The sequence below is a fragment of the Cryptosporidium sp. chipmunk genotype I genome, assembly GCF_004936735.1.
Source record: "Cryptosporidium sp. chipmunk genotype I strain 37763 chromosome Unknown contig_35, whole genome shotgun sequence".
Classification (NCBI taxonomy): domain Eukaryota; phylum Apicomplexa; class Conoidasida; order Eucoccidiorida; family Cryptosporidiidae; genus Cryptosporidium; species Cryptosporidium sp. chipmunk genotype I.
This window is the reverse complement of record NW_027125617.1, coordinates 84,027-102,819: the sequence shown is the minus strand read 5'-3', so window position 1 is coordinate 102,819 and position 18,793 is coordinate 84,027. Positions and strand designations below refer to the sequence as shown.

General features: G+C 34.6%; 11 protein-coding genes across 11 annotated transcripts; 3 read left to right on the top strand and 8 right to left on the bottom strand.

Annotated features, from left to right (window-relative positions):
- Positions 1–70: 70 nt before the first annotated feature.
- ELE39_002950 (uncharacterized protein) lies at positions 71–4,555 on the bottom strand (the record flags this gene model as incomplete). Its single annotated transcript, XM_067346054.1, has 1 exon — positions 71–4,555. The coding sequence occupies one exon, from the start codon at positions 4,553–4,555 to the stop codon at positions 71–73; it is 4,485 nt and encodes a 1,494-aa protein (XP_067199947.1).
- Positions 4,556–5,164: 609 nt separating this feature from the next.
- On the top strand, positions 5,165–7,408 carry ELE39_002949 (methylase; the record flags this gene model as incomplete). Its single annotated transcript, XM_067346053.1, has 1 exon — positions 5,165–7,408. The coding sequence occupies one exon, from the start codon at positions 5,165–5,167 to the stop codon at positions 7,406–7,408; it is 2,244 nt and encodes a 747-aa protein (XP_067199946.1).
- A 184-nt stretch (positions 7,409–7,592) lies between these two features.
- On the bottom strand, positions 7,593–8,333 carry ELE39_002948 (glycolipid transfer; the record flags this gene model as incomplete). The annotated part of the gene is made up of 1 exon (XM_067346052.1): positions 7,593–8,333. One exon carries the CDS (start codon positions 8,331–8,333, stop codon positions 7,593–7,595), a length of 741 nt encoding a protein of 246 aa, XP_067199945.1.
- Positions 8,334–8,628: 295 nt separating this feature from the next.
- ELE39_002947 (cyclin domain) lies at positions 8,629–10,578 on the bottom strand (the record flags this gene model as incomplete). Its single annotated transcript, XM_067346051.1, has 1 exon — positions 8,629–10,578. One exon carries the CDS (start codon positions 10,576–10,578, stop codon positions 8,629–8,631), a length of 1,950 nt encoding a protein of 649 aa, XP_067199944.1.
- Positions 10,579–10,823: 245 nt separating this feature from the next.
- ELE39_002946 (uncharacterized protein) lies at positions 10,824–11,297 on the top strand (the record flags this gene model as incomplete). The annotated part of the gene is made up of 2 exons (XM_067346050.1): positions 10,824–10,988; positions 11,148–11,297. The coding sequence occupies 2 exons, from the start codon at positions 10,824–10,826 to the stop codon at positions 11,295–11,297; spliced, it is 315 nt and encodes a 104-aa protein (XP_067199943.1).
- Positions 11,298–11,682: 385 nt separating this feature from the next.
- ELE39_002945 (protein with DNAJ domain) lies at positions 11,683–12,213 on the bottom strand (the record flags this gene model as incomplete). Its single annotated transcript, XM_067346049.1, has 1 exon — positions 11,683–12,213. One exon carries the CDS (start codon positions 12,211–12,213, stop codon positions 11,683–11,685), a length of 531 nt encoding a protein of 176 aa, XP_067199942.1.
- Positions 12,214–12,499: 286 nt separating this feature from the next.
- Positions 12,500–12,841, bottom strand: ELE39_002944 (chaperone DNAj domain chaperone; the record flags this gene model as incomplete). Its single annotated transcript, XM_067346048.1, has 1 exon — positions 12,500–12,841. The coding sequence occupies one exon, from the start codon at positions 12,839–12,841 to the stop codon at positions 12,500–12,502; it is 342 nt and encodes a 113-aa protein (XP_067199941.1).
- Positions 12,842–12,998: 157 nt separating this feature from the next.
- Positions 12,999–13,703, bottom strand: ELE39_002943 (co-chaperone; the record flags this gene model as incomplete). The annotated part of the gene is made up of 1 exon (XM_067346047.1): positions 12,999–13,703. The coding sequence occupies one exon, from the start codon at positions 13,701–13,703 to the stop codon at positions 12,999–13,001; it is 705 nt and encodes a 234-aa protein (XP_067199940.1).
- Positions 13,704–14,274: 571 nt separating this feature from the next.
- On the top strand, positions 14,275–15,705 carry ELE39_002942 (uncharacterized protein; the record flags this gene model as incomplete). The annotated part of the gene is made up of 1 exon (XM_067346046.1): positions 14,275–15,705. One exon carries the CDS (start codon positions 14,275–14,277, stop codon positions 15,703–15,705), a length of 1,431 nt encoding a protein of 476 aa, XP_067199939.1.
- A 349-nt stretch (positions 15,706–16,054) lies between these two features.
- ELE39_002941 (uncharacterized protein) lies at positions 16,055–16,948 on the bottom strand (the record flags this gene model as incomplete). Its single annotated transcript, XM_067346045.1, has 1 exon — positions 16,055–16,948. One exon carries the CDS (start codon positions 16,946–16,948, stop codon positions 16,055–16,057), a length of 894 nt encoding a protein of 297 aa, XP_067199938.1.
- Positions 16,949–17,908: 960 nt separating this feature from the next.
- On the bottom strand, positions 17,909–18,535 carry ELE39_002939 (thioesterase family; the record flags this gene model as incomplete). The annotated part of the gene is made up of 1 exon (XM_067346043.1): positions 17,909–18,535. The coding sequence occupies one exon, from the start codon at positions 18,533–18,535 to the stop codon at positions 17,909–17,911; it is 627 nt and encodes a 208-aa protein (XP_067199936.1).
- Between the last annotated feature and the right edge of the window lie 258 nt (positions 18,536–18,793).

The following is an 18,793-nucleotide window of genomic DNA, read 5'->3' as shown; positions in this document are numbered from 1 at the left end:
CATTAATTTCAAATTACGTTATTAAATTGGTTCGTTAGTCAAGTTGTGCCTTTAATAACATATTAAAAAATTATGTACTTGTTCCATTTACTTTATTAGTATAATTATTTGTAGGACCCCATAAAATATAATTATTATTATTCGAAGAAGTTAGTATATTGTTTGAAATATTATATAATGACTGAGTCTCATTAATTCCCCATTCTATTCCAAATGTCTTTTTTTCCTCTCTACCTTCTTGTTTGTAATTACCTTTAATTCCAGATCTTGACCCTAAGCTTGATAAGTTTGATTTTAAGAAAGGAACCCCATTCAATGTTTCGAATGTGGAAATAAACCCAGAGAATGATGAATTAACTATTTGGGAAACCAAAGTTTCATTATTTGTAAAACTGTTGAGAGAATCATCGAAGCCTCCCCATGGTTTGTTGATTGAAGGTGAAAATGGATCATAACTTTCATCGGAAGGATCAAACTTGTTAAGTATTGGGAACCCTACAAGAGCGTAGTCCGATATGGCATTACATGAGCACTCGAACTTGGATGTTTCTTTTCCTTTTGATCCAGAGACAATTAATGTAGTTCTGCATGCAGATGTAAGCCACTGGTCCTTAATTTTTGCAGCACAAAGCATTTTTGATAAATCCAACTCATCTTCAGTTTTAATGCTAACACTGAACTCCACTTGTTGAAGCATATTTATGGCTTGATAGTCCACTGAACACCAGAAAAGTGAAGCAGACCCTATGTAAACTCCAGGATCTTTCATTTCGGTTTTGTTTCTTTGTCCAATGTCAACTAGACTATCATAAATCCTATCGGAGCTAATTGACAATGATGAAATTGTAAAAATAGAGCTGGAACAATTAGCTTGCACTTCGTGGGGATTATAAAGTCTTTCATTAAGTCCCAAATAATAGGATTCAATCAGATGGAGTTCTCTAAAATCCATTTTTGTTAGATATTTAAACTTTAGTGAGCCAATTTGAACCCCAGAATAAGCCATATAGAAGGATGTTGTGTGAATATCAACACTAATACCAGAATATTTACCTGTATAATTTAGAATTTGAGTAGGGCCACTCCAAAAAGAGAATCTATTTGCAACAGCTTCAACACCCCTAAGAATCACATCCATTCGAGCAGCGCTTGGTTCGAGAGTTGTTCCAATCTGTCTATTATTAGCAAGGAGAAGATCTAAATTATCCAAAATTAGATACTTTGTGCCTGGATTATTAGCGCACTCAGCATTTAGTGTCACGTTTGAAAAGATTTGAAATGGTGCTAAAGTATCTATTTTTAGTCTTGGATTTTTAAGTGCCACTTCTAATATTTGTCTTAATATGAATAAAAGCTGGTGCCTAGATGCAGCAAAGTCCAATGCTCTTGGAATTTGATTTGGGTCCAAAATCTTTTCATATAATAACTCAAAATAGTCCTCCCAAACAAGTTTCTGTGATACTGGTTGTAGCAAAAGACTGGAAAGTAGCTGGAAAGCATCATTAAGGGAGTAATAAGATACTGAATTTAAAGATGTTGCGATTGCGTCTAAAATATTCTCTTCAGAGTCTTTTTCCTTCATCTTTACTATCTGCTTTGGGCAAATTTGGGTTTCTGAGTCTGGAGAAGAACACCAGTGTGAAAAGAATGTGTTTTTAATATCAGATAAGCATGGGATGCTACAGCCACTATTTGAAGATGTTTGTGCTCTGAAGTATATATACCATGTATCTGTTATGGCCGGCAATCTTATTGTTTGTGGAAGAGTTAGCAAAGAGTCTCCAAGTAAAATCACTGTTGAATTTTCGCTAATAATCGGAGAACTAGATGCCAAAACACCTACAGAAGGGAAAACCCCAGATTGGGAATCTGAGCCATAGAGAATTTTCTCCACAAGTAAGAAAATAGCATCTGTAAGGACTGAACCTTCTGAATCTGGAGCAAAAAGGTTCAAAGAGCCCACAAATGGAGGAGACTCAGCCAACGAAAAGTAGGAGTACATTGCTATTCCTGATGGAGGAGTTGCTGGTGCTGCTCCACTAAAACTGCTAAAGGTACCCACTCTCCCTGAAAATGGTTGGCTAAAACTTGTGTAGAAATTCAAAAAACAGTCTAAGCTTCCTCTAAGGCCTGCCGCAATAGGAGGAACTTCAGCTGTTATTGGCACGGTACCATGGGTAAGTAGGCTTGATAAAGAAAGCTTTTCTGGTACTACTTTTATTTGCAAAGGTTGCATATTCTGACAAAGTAGATATGATGTCGTGTATATTGCTGTTGAAGCTGGCAATGAAGTTTCTGACCCCAAAGATAATTCAACACTTACATATGTATTATCTAACGTTGAGATGTATAATGAATAAATGGAATCCCTAAAATGATCCCATGGTTGAGTCATGGAATTCAGCCTTAATATTTGAGGGAAGGAAACTGGAACCACTGGAAGCACTGGAAGTACATTACAAAAGTTGTGTGGGTACCAAGTTTCTTCATATGGATTATCCTCAAGTACTGTAATTCTAAACCAAGAGCCTGCGTCTTGATAACTCTTGAAACTTTTTGGGAAGTTTGTATCTGTCAAATTTTGAACTATTAATGCAACTTTGGTCTTGTCGTAAGATCCAGAAGGGAGATTAAGTGACCAAGAATTTTTTCCCAAAGCCCCTTGGTCAGCAACACAAGGCTCCAAATTTTGGGAAATACCGCAATCTTCAGTGACCATTTTCTTAAGTTCAGTTGCTGCTTGAATCTGAGTTATTGATCCCTTTGGCTTAAAACAAAGCCATTCTATATTTATATCTCTCATTTCTTCACTAGTTGGAATATATCTTGGAGATCTGCAACTCATTGCAGAGCCAGGTGAGCCGAACTGGCCAAACATCCTAAGTGTGTAGGGTTCTCCTAAAGCAAAATAATCAAACGGAATTTCAATTGAAGATTTATCATAAACGTTAAAGGGAGATTTAACCATGATTCTTGGTCCATGGTTAAATATATCATAAATAATTGACTGTGAAATTCCCAATCCTGGGTATTTATGGCTATATGGGCGTAAATTTAGAGGTTCGTTTTGAGAAATGCCACCTGAAACTGAGTATCTAACAAACTGACTCATTGTAGTTAGTACACCAACCAAATGGTTAGGCTGAGTAAGGAACCCTGAATGTTTAAGTGGAGGAGGATAAAACTGGCTATTAGACGTTGGATAGCTATCCATAGAATCTGTATAGCATAGAGAGCCAGCCTTAAACCCTGCTCCAAGCTCACTCACAGCTAATGGGTATGTCCCATTGAAGAAGCAGCCTCCAATATAATTTGTATCCAGAAATTTGTACCCTGGAAGAATACCCTTCAATTGTCCCTTAGTATCGCCGCTCATTGAATATGGAATTTTATTAAAGAAGAAAGTTCCTTGGAGAGTATTCATATGATAAGTATTTGAGTCTGATGTATTTTTTAACAAACTTAGAGTTCTGTTTTTATCAATAATGTTTTCATTTCCAAATTCTGAGCTTTCTGGATAATAAAATTCAAAGTTGCTTCCACACCCTTTGTAACCTGTTTTTGGAAGATTTGAAGGAGGAAGAACTTTTAATGGTGAAAATCCTAGAGGAATATTGCTTGCTCCCCATGACGGAACAATCTTATTTTCATCCTTTCTCCAATCTTGATATAATTGAATTGGCATAATCGCAACAGTAGGGTAGACTATAGGAATTATTCCTGCAAGTCCTTTTTTAGGGAGCCAACTATTACTTAGTTGAGAACTTGAGTCAGAATCGGAGCCAGAACTACTTAAACTTGTGAAATTTCCGTGTGTAAGAGTGACGTTAAACTGATCCAAATAATATCTTTCAGATTGAGATCCGACTACATTCACACCTGGTAGTACATCATCAGGAAGAAATATCTTGTAAGTTAGTGGAAGGGAAAATGTTCCACTAAAATCTCCAGCAAAGTTTAAAAATGTTGGAAGATCATACTTGGCTTTTCTGCCAAAGAAGTGAGAATTAATCCATTCAAATTTCGAGAGTGTTCCCAAAATTGCGCTTGACGTTGGAATTAAAGAAAGAGCATGAGAAACTACATTTCCAGGAACCAAATAAGTGATGTTCGTATAGGAATTTGTTTGAAATACTGAAAAGCTTGCCAAATTTAAATATGATGCAAAGTATGCACATGCTCCTTCTAAAATAGCCGTCGAGTTAATATTAAGATGAGAATAACTACTACTTACTATTATCGTATCCTTTAGATTTTCGTAGTTACAACCAAACTCAATAGAAAATCCGCTCTGGCTATTTGTATTTCCAATTATTATATTCACTGGATACATATAGCTGCATGGCGTTAGTAGATGAGGAAATTGAGGATATGCGTACAATGAGCTAAAATAATCAGGGCCTTGACTTCCTGTTATCACGACTGTGGAATATGGCTGTCTAAAGTGAGAACCAAATTGGTCATAAGTGCCAGTTGGGTATGATGCTGGAGCAGTCTGAGAAACAACTTTTTCCAATAATATTTCAAGTATTAAAAAAAGCAGAAAAAATTTCATCTTGCTTAAAATAAATGATATTTTGTGAGATTATTGGCCTTTTATCTCATATATTATATTTGTGGTCATAAATGTAAAGATCTATTTGGTCTATATTATACCTCTCACTAATTTTCCAAATATTAGCATTTTTTCCTTGATCCTTTAGGTCCTTAATATTCATTTTTTACAAAAAAGTGTGGTGATCTCATTTTCAGAAAATTTACTATTTTTTCATTCAAAACTCCACACAATTGATCTTTTCAACTTTATTATTGTTTGCCTTTTAACATTAAATGTTCTTGTGGCATTTTACATGCAAGTCAATTGACTAAATACTGATTTGCGTAAAGCAAAATTTTTGGTAAGGTCTACTTATCCAACAAACTTTATTACTCGGAATATAGTTATTAATTGGCTAATTTATCTAATAAATTAGCCTTTAAATGAAAAGTAGCTTTGTTGTTTTTTTATTTTCAGTTGATTTAAACCTTTTTACGTAGTCATTTTCCCGCTAAAATAAGTTAAATTGTTTACTGTTAAATGTCAAATTAAACCGTGTAATACAGACGAAAAAAAATATTACAGGTACATTGCCTACTTGAGGTAAATTAGGAGAGAAAATCCAAAATGTCCGACAAAGGTTATAAAAGCCTTGTAAAAGAGAGTAAATTATTTGAAAAGTACTATAAGGAGCAAAATATAGTTCCTTTAGAAGAATGGGAACGATTTATGGAATACCTCAAGCAAGATTTACCGTCCACTTTCAGAGTGGTGGATGCTAGTCCATATTCATCATCAATAAAGGAATTTGCAAAAGAAATGGAGACTGTTTCAGTCTATTTGGATGAAAATAATGAAGAAATGGACAACTTAATTAAGGAAATCAAATGGTATCCCAAAGGGTTGGCTTTTCAGATAACAAAATCAAGAGACAAGCTAAGAAGATCATCTGGAGTTTCGAAAGAGTTTCACTCAAAGCTTGTTATGATGAGCGACGGAGGAAGCATTATGAGACAAGAGGCCGTAAGTATGTTACCTGTTTTATTTTTGGATGTGAAACCAAATCACTATGTATTGGATATGTGCTCTGCCCCAGGTAGCAAGACTTCTCAAATTATTGAGATTCTTCAGGCAGAACAGGCTGTTACAGGAGAGTACCCTAAAGGTTTTGTCATTGCAAATGATTTAGATACAAGAAGAGCTCATATGTTAATTCACCACACGAGACATTTAAATTCCGCCTCACTAATTGTAACAACACACTCTGCAGATCATTTTCCAGATATTTATTTAGACGATCTCAACTCTGTGTCATTAAGGAAGAAGTTCTATTTTGACAGAATTTTATGTGATGTCCCATGTAGTAGTGATGGCACATTAAGAAAAAACCCAAATTTGTTTGCAAAGTGGTCCATAAGCTTTTCTCTAGGCCTTCATAGGCTCCAGCGAAACATTCTTTTAAGAGCATTGTCTATTCTTAAACCGAAAGAGGGCTTGCTAGTATATAGTACATGCTCATTTAATCCATTAGAAAACGAGGCGGTTGTTTCCTCAGTAATTAGTTCTTTAGCAACAAGGGGAATACAGGTGGAAATTGTAGATCCTTTGACTATTTCTGAAATATCTAAAGATGTTGTTTCAAAGACTAAATTTGGAAGAGGGATTAACACATGGAAAGTCCCAATTCCGAGAAAACAACTCAGGAAAAATAAAAACAAGAAAAAGAAATGCGAGGAATTGAATAATGAATTGGAGGTGGCTCAAGAACCTAAGGAATTTTTTGATAACTACGAGGAAGTTCCATTCCAATCAAGGGAATCCATTTTCCCATCAATGTTCCCACCTGACGATCCCAAAATAAAGGAAAACTTATATAAGTGTATCCGTGTTTCTCCTCACCAGGAAAACACTGGAGGATTTTTTGTTAGTGCTTTAAGGATACTCAACTCTGACAAGGAGGATCACAATGTAGAAAACTTCCAGCTAGAAGTCCAAGATGATTATTTAACTTTATCTGATCATCCAAACAAAGATAATGTTATCAAAATGCTTTTTAATCCATATGGAATTACTCATTTTAACCAAGAGAAGATGTTGAGCACTTTAATTTACAGAAATCCAAAAGGAGACTTTAATAGGGCATGTACCAAAAAAAAAAGTTTAGAAGAACTTAACAAAACGGAGAAAGAGAAAACAAATAAGGAGGGCGGTGAAAGCAAAATAGAGGATGATTTTGCTAATGTTAATAGCATTATTGGCAAGCTCTCTAATCAAGAGTTGGAAGATTCTAAATTTCCTAGAAAAATGTGGCAAGTTTCCGAGATCGTTTCTAAGTTCTTATTTTCTGCTAAGTCTAAAAATCCTCTAAGAGTCATCCATGCAGGATTTCCGGGTGTAGAGCTTTCTAGATATAGAAAAGGTCCAATAGAAATTGAAGATAATCAGGTTATAGACGTAAACTTTCCACCGATTTACAGATTTAATTGTGCATTCAATAGTTACTTACATTCTAACCATGGCCTATCGCTTGACAATACTCCAAGATGTAAAGAATTTTCCATTAACTCTGTATTAAAACTATTACAGACAATAGAAAAGCCAGCTGTAAGTACTGAAGAAGTAAAAGAATTCCATCCTTATAGAATTCCTAGACATCTTCTTAAAGAAGAGGAGTATCCTGAGTTTAAAGGAATTTTTGACTTTCCAGGATCAATAGTCATTAAGCTGGATATGGATAGGTCTGGTGGAACTAAGCCTATTTTCTTGCCAGCTCATGTAGGCCGTCATCATGTTGAACTTTTATTGGACAAGTTCTTGAGGTTTTGCGTCAAATTTCACATTGAATGGCTCTGTAAACATTTAAATCACTAATAAAGATGTTATTTATTAGTAACGTTACTTTTTCATATATAAAATTAAACATCATAATTACTATGATTTCTATTAACTATAAACTTCTCACTTTAATCATCAGACTTTGAGTTTTAATCTCCTAATTCCATTAATAATGATGCTGGACTTGTAGAAATAAATCTTAAATAACACCGTTAGTACACTAAACTTTGTTTTTAAAATTACACCCATATTTTTCTATCAACTCATTAATTTGGTCAATACATGGCTTAGATGCGGATGTAAGTTTTTTGAGTGCATCTATACCAGAGTCAACATCCGTATAGCCTAAAGATAGAATTAAATTAGTCTTTGAAGGAATAAGTTTAAACGCCATAGTTGCTATTCCAATCTTCACAAATCCATGATAAGGCCTTAAGGATTTATTATAAGCATCTCTGGCAGAGCAACGAAGGTCTTCTCCAGTAGCTGATATTAAGTTTTCTATAAAGTATTGAATAAAGTTTGTAGCTCTAACAGTCCATAAAAACTTAATTACTGCACTACTTGGATTAGATTTAATTTTATCTAGAGTATGAATCTCAATTTGGCACCTTAAAAAATCCTCAACTGACTTTGCATCACATGATTCTTTTTTCCAGGCCTCCATCGCTTGGCCAGAGTTACTTATTATATCATTTCTAAGCAAATTACAAACAAAGTTATCACCCAAGGCTGATTGATAAAAATCCGAATATAGAACTGCAGCTCTACAAAATTGTTCAAAAAGTGGAACTGGAGTTTTTTTAACTGTTTCAGTGTACATCACAGAATTTCTAAATGCAACTGTTATGCACTCTAAGTTTGGATGGCTTCTTAAGCGATTATCTTGTCTTTGAAAAATTCGATTGCTACTTTGCACAAGCCCTCCTCTTGGACTATTGCAGACCTCTAATCCATTCATCTCTCATACAAAACTATATTCTACGATCTTCTCTAGATTTTCTCTTTTATAGCAATAGCTCCTAATCCCATAGGAAGAGTTTCCGAATAAATGATCTACTTGTTTTATTATGACAATTGCAAAAAAATTCTTTTGGGCGCCAAAAAAGATTCAATGCTCAAGTTAAAAACATGCAAAACTTATGTAATCAATAAAAATATTTGATAAAATACTAAGGAGCGCATAGTTTGGATAAAATAACACATTTCAATAAAGTAATTACCATATTGTCTCATATTCTGCTACTATTACTCTCCTAGCAGACAGTAAACAGTTTGGCTAAAGTATCAGAGTTAACATGCTTGGTCGCTCCTGGACCGGCCTTTTGAAGCGCCATTAGCACGCTTTCAATAGCATTTTCTGGTTGAACCTTCTGAGATTTGCAACTCTCTTTTTCTGGCTGATCTGTCTTGCGTTTTTTAGTCTGACCAGCGCCAATATTACCTTTAGCTGTATTATCTGTGAGCTCTAAAATCTCATTGTGTTGATAATTATTCGATTTCATTGGTTCTTTGTTTATCTTTCTAAGCCACGATTGGGGAAGCGTGTCCTTTGTAATTTCATCCCAAAGTAGTCTCTTAGCTTCTCTTTCGTCCTCATCAAGCAGTAGGTCGTTAATTTCCGAGTCACTAATGTCGCTCAGATCGTCGGAGCTTGAAATATCATCATGGTCTTCAAGCCCTGAACTGCCAATTGTCGTGGAAAGGTCTGAATTAGCAAGATTTAGTTTGCTTCCACTAGTAGGCTCCATTAGATTGTCAATGCTAGTTTCGCCCTGAATACTTTCTTTTGCTGTTTGCTTGTCTCCGGTTTCAATTTGGGGATCACCAAAATCTTTAAACAGGAAGTGGAGAGGGTCCATTGCTAGGTCCTCTTCTGCTGAGGTTGAATCTGTAAACTTTAAAGTTCCCGATTGAAAATTCTCCGAGGCACATTTAGCCTTATCAAATGCATTAATTAGTTTGGAAGCAATAGTTGTGATATCTTGTGATGTAGGTTCATCAATACAAAGTTTATCTTGATTTATGTCTAATTCTATTCCTCCTAAAAATTTGGGGAAACTAAGGCTCTTCCTAGGCTCCTCGAGATCATCAGCTTCAATATCAATAGGTTCAGACTCTTCTTCCTCCTCTTCTTCCTCGCCTTGTTCTTCTTCCTGGGCATCCTCTCGATTGTCCTTTTTTTTATCCTCATGATTAGTTAATGGTTCGTTCTCTTTGTTATAGTTGGATTCCAAGCTTTTATTAGAATTTATTCCCTCAATGGCCAATTTATCTTCACTATTAGAAATTGCCAAAGCCTTATTTGCTTCATCTTTTAGGCGGTTTTTCTCGAAGCAGGGTGGCCCTCTAACAATTGGAAGAGAAAGCAAATCTGTGTTTTCGAATTCATCTGCTGTCAACTGAGCTGTGGAAGTATGCTTAAATTCTGCAAGTCTTTTTAATAAAGTAGGTGAAGAAATTCTTACAATCTGAGCAATTTCTGAGGAACTAACAGGAATTCCATGATATCTCGCGGAAATAAGCAAAGCTGCACCACATAGCCCAGTAGGTCTTCTTCCGGTAGTAATCCAATTTCTTGTTAGAGCCTGAACAATTCTGACCCCTGTGGCTGCAACAACATGAGTTTTTTCGCCTAATTTCATTTGAGCTGCGAATCTCTCCATAAACATTGAGGGATCAATATTTGGAACATGCAATCTAAGTAAACGCAAAAGTTTCATAAAAACTTGTCCTAAAACCTTTACTGGAGTCTGAAGCACATCACTAAAATCAATAAGCATATGAGGTGTCTTCTCTCTTCTACATATTGCATATAGACAAGCCGATGCAACGTGCATATTGTTTCTGCCTATTGTAAAACTTCTCTGAACTGCCATCAGAAATACTCTTTGGGCAGATTCTATGTGGCTACTTGAAAGACGTAGTTGATCAGCAATTCTCTGCAAATTGTGATATCCTCTCTGCAGAACGTGCTCTCTGCTTTCTCTATTCCCATATACCATTGCAAATCCTCTAACACCTGAGGATGGCACAAAATGTCCCACCATTTGCATCGAACCATTGGAACATTCACTAAACTGAAGGCCTTCAACCATAGTATTCTCCTCTAAGACAGTGCCACAGCTCGTACATATCGTCTCTCCTCTTCCCTCATGTACCTCAATACTAGCACTGGAACATTGAGGGCAAATTCTCGGACCCATTTTTTCTCTCTTTCTCTCCCTCCACAACAAACTACTTCAATTCAATTAATCAATGACCCAGCTATTATCTTCCATTGGTGCCCTTCTCTGAGCACAAACAAAGTTCTTTTTACTTAAAATTTTTTTTAACAACTTCTAGCTCATGAAATCCTAAATATCAAAAATCAATCTCTCTAAACAATTTGGCACTCCCGCGCGCGCCATCCATTTGAGTTACCCCCTGAATTTATTATATTACAAACAAGATGAATACAAAGACACGCTGCAGGGAAACTGTGAATGATTGCGTAAGCAAAATGATGGAGAATATGAGTCGGATTATTGAACAGAGCCAGATTTCAACATTGGAGGGTACTGCTTACGATTCGTATTTATCTTCATTTTCCATGAAAATTCAAATTCACAAAATTGTAAGTAACTGATATGTGATTGACCGTTCACATTACCAAAGAAAATTTTTTTTTAGCTAGAGGGAGAGGAATTAATTGGCAAGTTGATGTATCTTCTATTCTGTGCTATTATTACAAGACAACAACTAACTTATTGATTTTTTTAATTCCCACTTTTAGATCCAATGTTGCCAAAGAGTGCAACAAGTTGCTGCTGAAATTACCTTAAATGACCTATTAAATGACCCAAAGCATAAATTTAATCAGGTCCAGTTATACAAAGAGGACTATCTGTCTAAAATGTCAAAAATAGATAACTTCCAAATATAAAAATCTAGCTTGATTTCATTGAATAATTGATTAAAATAACGATTTTTTCACCTTTAGTTTTAAAGCTGTCGATAAATATCTACTAAGCATTTGAAATACAAAATCCCCAAAAATTTGTTCTTTGTTGTAAAGAAAAAATATGTTGTGAATTTAATGATCTATGTTCGAGTCCTAATTAATTTATTCTCAATCACAAATTAACCGGTTTACATAAATTCTTTGGTTTTTACCAACATATACTTCAAAGATGTGGTTGCAAGTGATTCTACACCTAAATTGAGGATATTGAGCTGATCTTTATTATAAATACAAAAATAAAGATGTTTGGTATAATTTTGGTACAAAAAATATACCTGAATATATTTTACACTTAATTTTGGATAATTCAAAAAGAACTCCGATAATGGTAATCATCACAATACTCAATATCTTCATCTTCTGTAAAAAGATCATCATTAATATTGGCGTCTTTTTCGTCTCCATCAAATCCAAATTCAACATCAGAATCAGAGTCTGAATCCGAATTTGAATGAATGTAGAATCCACCATTACTTGGGGAAGAATACTGATAATACTTCTCTTTATCTGCCAGTACTTCTGTCATAAATTTCTCAAAAACTTCATATGGATCGAAGTTTACATTCTGATTCATTTCGGAGCTGTTTTTTTTGATGAGCTCGTCAATGCTAGAATCATATTTGCGTCTCAATTCATCATTTGAGAGTATTTGGTATGCATTTGAGATTTTTTTAAACATTGTTCCTTTAAGTTCTGTATCTGATCTATTTCCATCAGGATACCACTCCAATGCAAGCCTCATGTACGCCCTACATACATCCTCTTTAGAGCAATCTTTTTTTAATTCCAAAGTGTCATAGTGTGTCTTTATCTTTTCAATATATGAGCTTCCTGGCATTTCACAAAGTTTGTTTCGAATTTTTATTAAAATCAACTACAAAATCCAGGCGCTTAATTTTTAAGATGCAACCCCAAAAGAACTTTAGGTAAATAAAGAGCGTTAACACGAAATTAAAAATAAATATTTAATATTTAAAGTTTCGAAAGTTTATAATATGAATTAAAATAATAACTATATTAATTTTAAAGTGTAAGACCCTGTTAAGTTATCTTTTCCATTAGGTAGTTTCAAAATAATGCAAAGCACTTAGTTTCCGGGAAAATGCTAGACCTGCGACTAGTGATTAATCTTTATCCCCACATATCAACTCTTTTGCTTCATTTACTTTAGAAGCAACATAATTAGAACCTCCATTATCTGGGTGGTTCCTTAGCATTAGCTGTCTGTGAGCTTCCCTGACTCTTGCTTTTGACGCAATGGGAGACACATTCAATATTCTATAGGCTTCTCTGATACTCATTGGATTCTCAAATCCCCTAAGTCTTAAAGGAAACTTTCCAGTTGACCCTACTAAAGGTTTGACCACATTCCGAGAAAAGAATCCGGTTCTTCTTGCAAATATTGGTGCTCCTCTTGCAATCACAAAGCTAGCTCCTGCAGTAAACATTAAAAATGACCAGATCATTCTTCTTTACTGCCATAATTATTTTATGTTTTATAATTTTCTGGGAATTATAAAGCTATTAAGAATGAATTATGGCGCCAAGTGCTTATTTAAATATAAAAAAAAATTAAACAAATATCACGAGTAAATAATTAACCATAAAATGAGCGGTTATTGATCAGTTCTTAATAGTAGCAACCTTTGCAGCTCTGAGAACTCTGTCATGGATCTTGTACCCAGGCAAAAGCTCCTCACAAACTTGGCCCTTGGGCTTAGATGCGTCCTTAACTTCAAATACTGCCTCATGTTCTTTTGGATTAAATTGTTTCCCTAAAGATTGGAATCTCCTAATTCCGTGTGCTTCAAATACCTTATCTAATGCCGAGTATGTCATACTAATTCCGTTGTACAAGCTTCTAATCGAGTTTTTATCTAGATTTTCAATATCTACAGATGACAATGCCCTAGAAAGGCTATCAGAGACATCCAATAGGCTTTTAGCAAACCCTGTTATTGAGTATTCCCTGGCTGCCTCCAAGTCTTTTCTGTGTCTTTGTCTTAAGTTTTCATTCTCTGCCAGTGAACGCAACAACTTCTCCTTTGATTCCTCTATTTTGTGAATATAACCACTTGCATCCTTTTCGAGGGTCTTTATTCTCTCCTGCAAAACTCCAATTTTCGCAATCTCTGCCTCAAAAATTGCTCTTTCCTCTTCTTCACAAACTGATGTCTGCTTTGACTCACTTGATATAGCTCTTGCACCCAAATTCTTCAAGAGCTTCTTTCCAACCAAAAAAAGTTGACCCCTAAAAAAATTACTCGCCAAACCTACCCTTGCTGGTCCAACCCCCAAATTCCTCGCTAGGGTCAGAAAGGGCAGCATTTTATCTGCTACCTCCGCTTGGTTATTAAAGGCTTTGAAATAGTTCATTATATTACCGCTCAATCTGGCTCAATTTATATTAGGCGCCAAAAATTGTTAATAAAAATAACGAGTTTATTCATAGACTTAATTCTTGTCTAAGTAGGTGTTTTTGCCATTTATGATTGAGATCGTAAAAATGTAAATTATTATTTTACCATTAGCCATGCAGTATTTCTTAGTTATTTTTCTTATATTTTAAGTGCAACAAATATCACAATTAGTTGAATAGATACTTGAATCAAATTGTTCAGTGATTCAAAAATAATAGAAATAACAATATTCATTAATCAGAGCTACACTAAAAAAGGAAGCTAGAGTTTGGGCAGTTTAAATATTTTCACTTCAGTACATGCAAAAAAAAAAGATTTTGCAATCTTGAATTTGTAATTAAAAAAGTCATTTTAATTGTGGCGGGGAATTGATAAATTTTACCAGATTTAATAGTAATGTCTCGTGGAGATAGTAACAATTCAAGTTTGTATTAAAGATAGTTTAGAAAAATTTATTCATTAGGTCTCATTATTTCATAATGGGAAAATCGAAGAATTCAAAGATAATTAGTGAAGCAGAGCCTTTAGTTATGGCTAAAAATAAAAGGAATGGCTTTAATGCCTATATTTTAGTTTCTCTAGCATTTCTCCAAATGCTTGTCAGTTCAGGTATTATTCTTGGTTGGCAGTCTTTAGCCAATATTATCAAGGGTAGCGGGGCCTACAGGTTTCTTTGTGAAGATCCATCTCTTCCTTGCGTAGAAGAAGAAGTATATTTAGCAAATCTGATGTCTATTGCTCAATCGGTTCAAATGTTTTCTGTCTTATTCTTAAGTGTAATGATGGATGTTATTGGACCAAAATTTATGGCAGTTTGCCAATTTATTACCGCATTAGGTACATTTATGATTGCAATTGGTGACCCAAGAGGAAGGATTGATTATATTTGGTATGGTGCAATTTTACAAAACTTATGTGGTTGTATTTACATCCCATCGTTCATTCATTTGTCAAATCTTTTCCCAAAAGGTAGAGCTGTCGTTGCATCTACGTTCTCAACATTGTATGGTTTTTCGTCTCTTACCTTCCTTGTTCTGCAATTCATGCATTCTCACTTCCAAACCACATTAAAAGTATCACTTCTTCCTCTCGCCTTTATTCAGGCAATTTTTGTTCTATTCAGTCTATTACTCCCAAACAAAATCATTCATTTAGGAGATAGCTGTGGCTTTTCATTGAAGAAATATGGCTTTTATTCCATTAAAGGTACATCAAATGAAAATAACTCAGAAAATCAGGTTAATGTTCTTTCTGATACCGGACAAAAAAATTCTGGTTTCATTCAATCTAAAATCAAGCCCCTAATTAGGTCTATTTTCTCCAAGATGTTTGTGGTTCAATTCCTCTTGGAAGTACTTGTCGTTGTTTCAGTCAACTTCTATGTGTCAACCCTCTCGTTGCAAATAGAGGAACTTAGTGGTTTAAGCTCAATTGTAGAAAGAAAGAAAATCGGATACTACTGGTCAACTATATTCACAACTGTTTCACCATTTGGTTCAATCGTTGGTGTATTAGAAGGTTATTTAGTTGATAAATATGGATTGTGGAAGTCTGCGCTTGTTCCAACCATTCTTTTAGTTGTTTGTGCAGCATTTAAATTGGTGCCAAATGTTCCATTCCAATTACTTACTTTCATTGCATATACAACTAGTCAGGAAGCTGTGTTTAGTTCTGCATACTCTCTGTTTACTTTGGCAATACCTACCGACATTATTTGTACTTTTGCTGGAGTAAATCTATTATTGCAGTCATTCCCTGTAGGATATCTTCCTCAATATTTGATTTCGTTATTTAGTCAAGATGGTTGGACATTCCAAGAAATTAACTTTGTACTAATTCCACCAACTATAATTGTAGCAGTTATTTATGTTAAATTCTTATATACTCTTGAAAAAAAGTCCAAACTTTAAAGTATTAGTGAGTAAACTAATTTAGATGTTATGTGTTAAATTGCATTTGTAATTTTTCCTTTAATTTATTTACTTGTTATCTCGTTCTTAATTACAGTACAAATGTCTAATCTATCGCTAAAATTCACCACTCCAGACGAACAGTTAACCATTAGGCCATTCTATATCACGAAAATCTACAAGTTCGCGAATATTCCACATTGAAGCAAGAGAAAAACAAATCACGCAAAGTCTGAGTCACTATGCATTAAAGTTCACAACATACTATTAATTTAGGTCCCTAGCACCTAAAGTACGACAAAATCAATCTAACAGACATCGTCGCAAACTAATTCAAATATTAGAATTTTTACTCGAGTGCAGCAGTAACCTTCATCATAGCGATGAAATGTAAGAGAGTTGTTGAAAATTCGGAGATATCTGAAAGACTTTCGGCAACACTCTTAACATGAGTATGTTCTGGGTGTTTAGAAACATAATTGCTCAAGAATGCTGCATTTTGGTCTAATTGGACACCGGAGAGAATGGCAGCTCCACTTCCGTGTCTGCATGCAACTATGACAGCTTTGGCATCAGTATTCCTTCTGAATTCAATCAAAGTTTGAGAGTTTTCACGTGGAGTAACACTTGCGAGGACCTTGCAATTCTTCTTGGACTCAGCATCAACAAAGTAAAAACCTCTATAAACATACAAATTGTTATAGGTAACCATTTTAACTCTGCTGTCAACACTGGCTGTAACAGCTCTGCAATCAGTCTCCATTGGGCCAGTCTTTGTGATTGGGCCAACACAGAGTCCATCATAAATGAATGGATTATTGGTGGTCTTAACACCTTCATATTCAAATTCTCTGCACAATGGTGAAGTTGAATCCACATGAGAGAAGAGGAAAGAACCTTTTTGGACAAATCCTGAGATGATAGCCATGCCTTCTTTAACAATAGATTCTGATCCAGTAGAGGCTTCAGAAGGTGCAACGAACAATTGGATGCCATGGGCAGGTGTCATTGTCTTAAGGTCTTGCAATTTCAATTCAACAATCTCAGCTTCTTCAAATCCTCTCTTTATTGTAAGTCTTGTTCTCGAGAGAGAGTCCTGTGTGAACCCTTCTATGAACAAACCAACTTTTGTAAATCCTGAGAGTTTAGATTGTCTTAAGGATTTGTGTTCCATAGAGAGAACTGATGCAAAGGTACAGAACAAAGTTACAATAACGGATAATAAACTAGCACAAAACTTCATTGTCAATTAAACTTCGCAAATGTCGATCAAAGTAAAATTCTATAAATTAAGAATATAACTCTGCAAAATGATCAAACTGAATTGCGTATGGAATGTTATTATTCCCCAATTATATTCAATCAGGTTAACAAGTACATTTAACCTCACCATATTATTATTATTTAGTGTCTATTTCTTTTCTTTAAAAATATATAATAAATTCCGTGCACCACGTCTTGTCTATATACATTTAGTTAATTACATTTAAGGTATAGTTAATTAGTGGTAACGGCAGTATTGTCTAAAATATTGAAAACTAAAGAATCGAGTAAGAAACGAAAAGAAATTTTAGAGTGATTAAGACAAATGTACACATTAGCGTCAATATAGGGCTACAAATAGTAGTTTGATTTTTTTTTAGAGTTTGAATAGGGGTTGAGTTGGTTTTGAACTAATGTTTAATATAGGGTATCGTGTGGTTAAGAACAACAGTGTACTTAGATTTCAGAGTAGAACCGGCAAGTTTTGTTTTTAATCTCACTATTTTTAGATGCTGGGTCTAGAAATTTCCAATTGATAAAATAACTCGAGGCTCTGTTATTCGGCACCAAATGTTCTCGTTAGCTCTATAGCAGCCTGTATAAATAGGGTAAAAAGCATCCTGGAGCCCTAACTAGTTCAGGGGTGATCTTGCGAAAGATAGGAGTGAGGAAAAGAGAAAGGGTATTAATACGGAGTGATGTTAGGAATATTAAATATAAAAATAAGCTAGAGTTATTAGAAAGAAATAATAATAGTAGATAGTGGAGGCATACGGTATGTAGATAAGTATTTCTTTTAGTAATAATTAACCTTGGTTTGATCAGATACGAGTAATTTTCCTTTGTAAGATATTAAAGAGTGAAAATCATAATTTTAAAGGTACATGATTGAGCAAATACAATAGCCAGATTAATATCGAGCACTACAATAGTAATATATTTACTTTTTAACTCTGCCTGAAATATCAACAAATACAGCCTCAGATGAAAGAAGTATATCCTGGTTCATGTTAAAAATCTCAGAAATTAGAGTACATCTGTCAGATTGAATCATCGATTCGCTGTTTGCTTGTTCACTATTTTTAACTCTAGAAATAATAATTATAGTCTGACCGGGAATAATTGGCTTCTTATAGGCCAAATTAAGAGTTTTGGTTACGGGGAATTTATACAGCTGAGCAGCAAGAATTCCAAGACAATTGTCAACTAGTGTAGCAGAAAACCCACCATGGACTACATTGTGGTGGCTTTCAATATTCTTCCCAAGCTCAACAATTGTAATAAGGGATGGAGGTTTGTCAGCCTGCTTGTCCAAGTAAATCTTTGTGGAAACAATACAGCCATTTTTGTTTAAAGTGTTTATCAATTTATTTTCATTCTTGACTAGGGACAAAATACTTTCAGTAATATCCAAAACACTTTGTTCATTTAAAATTTTGTCCAGCCAAGACTTAGACTCAACCTGCTGAGAATTTAAAGAGTCAATATCTATCGAGTCTGTGGATGTAGAAACAGTACTTGGGATACTTTGATGTTGAAGTTTAATTTCTGACGTTTGACTATCCATTTATTTTTTTTTTCAAATTGATATAGCGCACTATTTATTAATAACTAATAATACTTTTACTAGATCAGAATAAGATTGTTTTTGGCAAGATATTTTACTGCAGTGATTATTTGCTAAATAGATAAAATGATTTATTCAAACTTAATTAATAAATCTTATTTTCTTCCCACCCCAATCACATCAAGTGCAAATAGAGTACAAGTTTTGAGACACCGTCTAATAGAGAGGTATTAAGCATGACTTATTCTAATTAAGGCT